We start from the raw sequence: 6,000 nt of genomic DNA, 5'->3' as shown, positions 1-6,000 counted from the left end.
ATTTGGCTGGTGGGGTGAGGGTTGGGTAACAAGGATGAAAAGGTCCTACTAAGGGGACCACTGAACGATTTTGAGCAGGAAGGTGCGATCAGATACATCATTGGTGGATTGGCTGGAGACAAGTAAAACAGATGAGAGGTGGAGGAACAGAAGCTGCTGGGGAGAAGGTGTCAGGGGAGTGCTGGGTCACCTGGCCCAGTCAGGGGCCCTTTGAAATTCTTTCCATGCCTGAGTAAGGCACCAGCCCCATATGCTGGAGGTGGCGGGTTCAAACACAGCCCCTGCCAAAAATAAATAAATAAATAAATAAATAAGAAAGAAATTCTTTCCATGCCTGATTGGATAGGGTGAAGATGCCTCAAAGGTATGCCTTTGGCCTGGGTATCTAGGTGGAGGGGATACATTCTGGGACCTGGGGTTCTCCAGAGGAGGAGCAGTGGTTCCTGAGATCAGTGTTGGACGTTTGGATTTGGAAGGGCCTGTGGATTATCCTAGTGGAAATGTTCAGAAGCAGCTCAGTCTGTAGCCTGGAGCCAAATGGCGAGCTGGGCTGGCAATTTGGGAATTATGGACCAAATGACAATTGGAAGCTGTGGGTGGGGATGAGATACTTGGGGAATGTGTGTGGACCAGCTGTATGCATTAGAACCATTGGGGATCTTTAAAAACTACTCATATCCAGCCCCACTCCAGACCTGAATCAGAATTTCTGGCTAGGCATGTGGAGTTTTCAGATTCACACAGGTGATACACCTGTCTGGCCAGGGCACAGAGCCACTGCTAATGGTAGGGGACTGTCTGCAGGCTCAACAGGACCCCTGTGGGACAGGAGGCCAGGTAGTGAGCAGCTTGTTCTGTCCCCTCCCACAACTGGCTGCTCAATTGGGGCACCTTCTCTGGGGCTCTTTCAGCTAGGGCCACCACTTACATGTATGTGGCCCATGCTTATACAGCTCCAGAGCGGCACTATGCAGGAATACATGCATTGGAGTTGTGGACTACAGAGGCCAGTTCCAGCAGAGCACAGAAGGTGTTTCTGGGTTTGCCTGTCTCTCAGGCAGGACCCTGTTTCCCCTCAGCTAAGGAGGCTCTGTCTGAGGGCAGATCGCAGCAGGAAAAAGGGCATGTGGGATGGTGGTGGTCCTTTGGGCTTACCACTGAGAGGGCCTAGGGCTATCTAGACTCCTGGATTGGGGTTGGCAGGAGAGAGGTGCAGGGCCAGTTGGCAGGAGGCACACTCCAAGGCCCCAAGTGCAGGTGTCACTCTGTCCATTCTCAGGCCTGCCTGGGAATGCTGGGGAAGGGAGGATCAGACTCTAGGGCTCTGAGAGGGGGGTGGGGAGGGTGGATCTTCTCAAGTTTGACAGAAGATGCCTATTAGTGGACTGTCTGCCTTCCTGTTTTGTGTGGGAAGAGGCAGGCTGAGGGGACGGGGTATGCCTCTGTGCTAAGAGTGCAGATGGAGCACATCCTTTCCAGAGCACAGCCAGGGTATCAGGAGTAGGGAAGGTCTGTGGGCCTTTGCATGCCAGGGGTTCAGCAGTGTATCCTTCTTCACAGGAATCTTTGTCACTGCAGAGCTGGGGCTGTGGATAGAGGCACTATCCTGGGGTTGTGGGCTCCAGTCTCCTGCCTCCTCTAGGAGACACAGGGCTGACTCTGGGGCAGGCCCTGAAACCTTTGGTCTGTCTTAAGACAGAGAAGGATATAGGACCATGTGGACGGGAGAAGTTCCAGAGCCTTAGGTGGCTATCCAGGGCCTGCAGTTGCCACAAGAAGTGAAAGGGATTTAGGAATCTGTGGGTTGGAGAGAAGGCCCTTGGGTTTGGCATAGTTGCCAAGGCTGGTTTCTTCAAGGAAAGTCACAAAAAGCAAAAGGAGGCCAGGCTCAGAGAAGAGCTTTATTGCTTCCATGAGGGCTGCCTGGGTGGCTACTACAGCCTGGGTAAGGTCCTTGGGCCTCATTTCCCTCTGGTCCAGGTTAAAGGCAGAACCCAAAGACCTTCTTCTGCTGAAACCCAGAATATCTGACAAGGTGGTCAGTCCAGGCCTGGGCATTATCTTATGGATCAGCTGCAGCTGGGGGAAGGGGCGCTGTCCCCATCAGGCTGAGCCAGCCCTCACCTCTTGCACTTTAAAGTTCTCTCTGGTCTCACCCTGGGGCTATCTTCTTGGCTTTGAAGGGACGGCGCCAGAGATTCCCTGTAAGACATCTAGGGACTGGTGAGTGGGAATATCCCATCTTCTCCTCAAGAAAGGTCATGGGCTAGATGGGCTGGCATGACATCCTGCCCAGCCCACTGCAGCCCTGGATCAGGGTACAGGCTGGTCATGGCACTCTTACTGCAGGGAGCTAACTGCCTGACAGGCCCTCTAGTGGGCCCTTTTCTGCACAGCAAGTGGACCAAATTTGACATCTCCAACCTTATTTAAAAATAAATTATCCCTCCCCTCCCCACTACCCAAATTCATGAAATGATAATACACCAAACACTGATTGGAAAATGATTCTGGCAGCAGCCTTGCTGCCTAGTGTTCCACCTCCTGCATGCTGTGCCTGCTGGGCATAGCCAGTGGCCTGCTGGCCCTCTGGCTTTGAGGACCCAGGCTGAGAATGAGGCTGAGTGCTGGTCACTGGGGCTGGCCTCTGAGCAGGCACAGTTCTGGCTGCTCTGCCAAGGCCTCACTGCCCCTGGGGCCTCTTGGCACCGTCTTTCTCTGGGTCTGAAGGCTCTATGTAGGTGGTGGTGGCTGTTGCTTGCTCCTGGTGGTGCCTGGGCCTCTATGGCCATATGTTGAGCCCACTCAGATGCCACTGCTTAGGTCAGTGATGACACGTGCTTTCACCAGCTTCCGCAGAAACTCTTTCTCTCGCTGGATATTGTGTGTCCAGGACTGGAAGGAAAGAGATGGAGAAGTGATCTGTGACAGGCAGCCCAGATGGCTGCTGAGACACACTCCTGCCTTTAATGCCCCTTCTTGGGCTCAGTGCCCTCTCCCAATCACCACCCTCCCCTGCTCTGTGACTGTGGAAATCTGAACGCAGGTACTTAGTATCAGGTGTGCCTACCAGACAATGATGGCTCTGCTCTAGGAGGGCAGCACTCATCCTTCTTCTTTCCCAAGACTTGGGAATAACAGTTTTTTGTGCCCCTTTTCTTGTCCTAGGAGAACTATGCCTCTTGACTTCTTCCAAATCTTAGGAGGTATAATTTTTCCAGCCACCCTCCTTAGGGCTAGAGAAAGGACCTTGTTCCCATAGACTTCAACCCACTTCTTGTCAGGCGGCAGCTAGGTTCTGGACACCCTGAAGACAGGCAATGTGAGTCACTTAAGTCCAATCAGCAAGGTGTGGCTGAGTCATTCTCTGGCCTGATGCAATCCACTCTCCAGGCCAGGGGGTAGCTGATGAAATCATGCCTCCCAGATCAGAGGAGCCAAGGGACTTGAGAAGAGGAGGCTAATTTTTATATTTTATTGCTTTCAATGCTCAAACTATGGAAAGAAGAGGCTAATCTTTTTAAAACACAAAAAATTGTATTTTTAATTGACAAATAATTATATGTATTTGTGGGCTACAATGTGATGTTTTGATATATTATACATTGTGGAATAATTCAAGCAAGCTAACATATCCATTACCTCATTGAAAACGTCTCAATTTTTTGTGATGAGAACATTTGACTATCATTAGAAATAATGTCTTATATATTTTAAAATCGCTACAAAAGGCTAATCTTACTGCTGATATGGAAATTACAAGGAAGATGCTGCTTTCTAGGGCCTTGCTGGGGAAAGACTACAATAAGATAGGGTTCTTTACTAGCTCCAGTACTCTGAGGAAGCTTTGATGAAAAAGTTTTGATTGAATAAATGAAGGAAGGAATACCAATATCTTTATCATAATTTGTACCCAACTGACTTCTTTTTCATTTATCAGCATGGAACTACTTTAACAGCTACTAGTTATGGGGGATAAGAACTTAAGGCTCTGTCCAGCCCATATTCTGGTCCAGTCAACCCTCTCCAACCTTCCACATTTTTTCCATTCGAAACTCAGGCAGTCATCAGCAAAACTGCCTATATTCCTTTTCTCTGAACATTCTTTTCAACTTCTTGTGTTAACCACAAGCCTAGCTGCCCTGAAGGACAGTGCTCCCAGCCCCACTCCAGTGGCGACTGTTTCTTCCCCCACACTCCACAGCACTTATAGGTGGTCAGGGTCTCCCTCACACCAAGCTGTCCCTCCAGACTTCCTAAAACCTCTGACCCCTCAAGGCTCCTGTCATTATATTCTATCATCTGCAAACTGCCTTCCCTCTTTTAGACCCTTGGGTGACTCACCCCAATTCTTTGAAGATTCGAGCATCTGGCTCACAGGCTTTCTTTAAGGGTAGGGTCCGTTAGACACAGAGTAGGTGTTCAGTAAATATGTTTTCAATGAAATTAGGTTTTATAGGTAAGAAAACAAGGCTTGGAGTTATGCAGGGCCAGGAGTCAAGCAAATGCACACTCTCCAAAGCCTCTTTCCATATCTTGCACCGTGACCACTCTCTGGGGGAGAAGTAACCAATCTGATGGGTCAGAGTTGAGAGTACCCTGTAGGAGCCACTGATTAAAGGTCATCAAAGTATATTTGATATTAAAAAATTATTGTTAATTTTTTTAGGTGTGATTAAAAAATAGTCTTACCTTTTAGAGAAACTTAATGCAGTATTTATGGCTAGAATGATACATCTAAGATCTGTTTCCAAATAACCAGTAGGGTGGAAGCATGAAGGGAAGAACAGTTGGCCATATGTTGATACCCAGGGAAGGTGGGGACAGGTACGCCAGAATTCATTACATCATTTTCTACACGAATGAATATGCTCGACAATTTCCATCATAAAAAAGTAAACACAAAAAAGTCTGCCCTGGGGTGTAGCTGTCTTGGACAGGCAATGCCACCCCTCTGGTGCTCCTTTCCAAACTCCTCCCTCCACGCAGACACTGGTTATGGTTGGCCCAGGACTCTCCCATGGGTCCCACTGCCTTCAAAATAAAGTCCCCAGCCTTCCCGCATCATAGCCCATACTCTCAGAAGAGCCTCCCTGTGACAGCTCTTTTCCAGTCTTTGTCTTTAGCTCCCCTGTCCTCACCCAACCACTAAATACAGGTGTTCCTAGGGGTTTGCCCTGACAGTCTGCACTTTTTACTCTCTGTCCTCTCCCAGGGATCTCACTCCCTATATCTGAAGTAGTGGTTGTGCTCACTGCTCACAATCTCTGTTTCTAGTCTGAGTGGCAGACTCCTGTATGACCCACTTCATCCTTAGCCACTGCTCAGCCTCCCTCCTCCCCTCTCCCCCAAGTATCCTGAGAGGCGCTTACCATGAGCAACACCTGTGGTCCCTGTTGCCCCCTACTCACTGTTCACTACTACAACCTGCCTCCTACTCCACTACTCTGGGAACTGTTCTCACCACAGATAGCAGTGACCTCCCAACTGGTATGTCCAATGGCCCTTTCTCAGTACTCCTTTACTGGGCTTCTCTGCAGTGCCTGACATTGGAGATGCTCTCTTCTGGAAACACTGCTCCTTTGGTCTCCATGATGCACCTTCCTGATTTTTCTCTACTCTGCCTCCTTTACAAACTCCTTTGACATCCCTTACACATCCCCAGCATACGTTCCTTCCTCCACTTTCTTCGCATGCCCCACGTTCCTGCTGGGCCTGGAGAAGGAGCTGATCACATGGAGTGCAGGTGATGCATGGGAGACCAGGGCGTTGAATGGTCCACGTTACTACTGAAGACAACCCAGGTGACAGAGGGGTCCTAAACCCAGGCACCAACATTTCCAGTGAATCCTCATCCAGGGACTTGGTAAATAACAGTGATAAGTAGGGGTAAAATATTAATAGCATTGGCTTGCATGTGTGAGTGCTTACTGTGTGCCAGGCTTTATTTATACAAGATCACATCTGATCTCTTCCAAGCCCATGGAGGTAGGTCCAACT

At 49.3% G+C, this 6,000-nt stretch overlaps 1 protein-coding gene across 6 annotated transcripts in view; it reads right to left on the bottom strand.

Moving 5' to 3' along the window:
* Window positions 1-1,888: 1,888 nt before the first annotated feature.
* ST3GAL3 (ST3 beta-galactoside alpha-2,3-sialyltransferase 3) overlaps window positions 1,889-6,000 on the bottom strand; it is a 274,394-nt gene continuing 270,282 nt past the window's right edge. For all 6 annotated transcript variants that reach the window (XM_053575920.1, XM_053575919.1, XM_053575924.1 and 3 more), the window contains one exon: window positions 1,889-2,895. In XM_053575920.1, coding sequence (XP_053431895.1) covers window positions 2,806-2,895 — 90 coding nt within the window. In that variant the 3' untranslated portion in view covers window positions 1,889-2,805. The remainder of the gene's footprint in view (window positions 2,896-6,000) is intronic.

Source organism: Nycticebus coucang, chromosome 22 (assembly GCF_027406575.1).
Source record: "Nycticebus coucang isolate mNycCou1 chromosome 22, mNycCou1.pri, whole genome shotgun sequence".
NCBI classification, from domain to species: Eukaryota; Metazoa; Chordata; class Mammalia; order Primates; family Lorisidae; genus Nycticebus; species Nycticebus coucang.
Note: the sequence above shows the minus strand (reverse complement) of the source record. Positions and strands in the feature narration are given on the sequence as shown.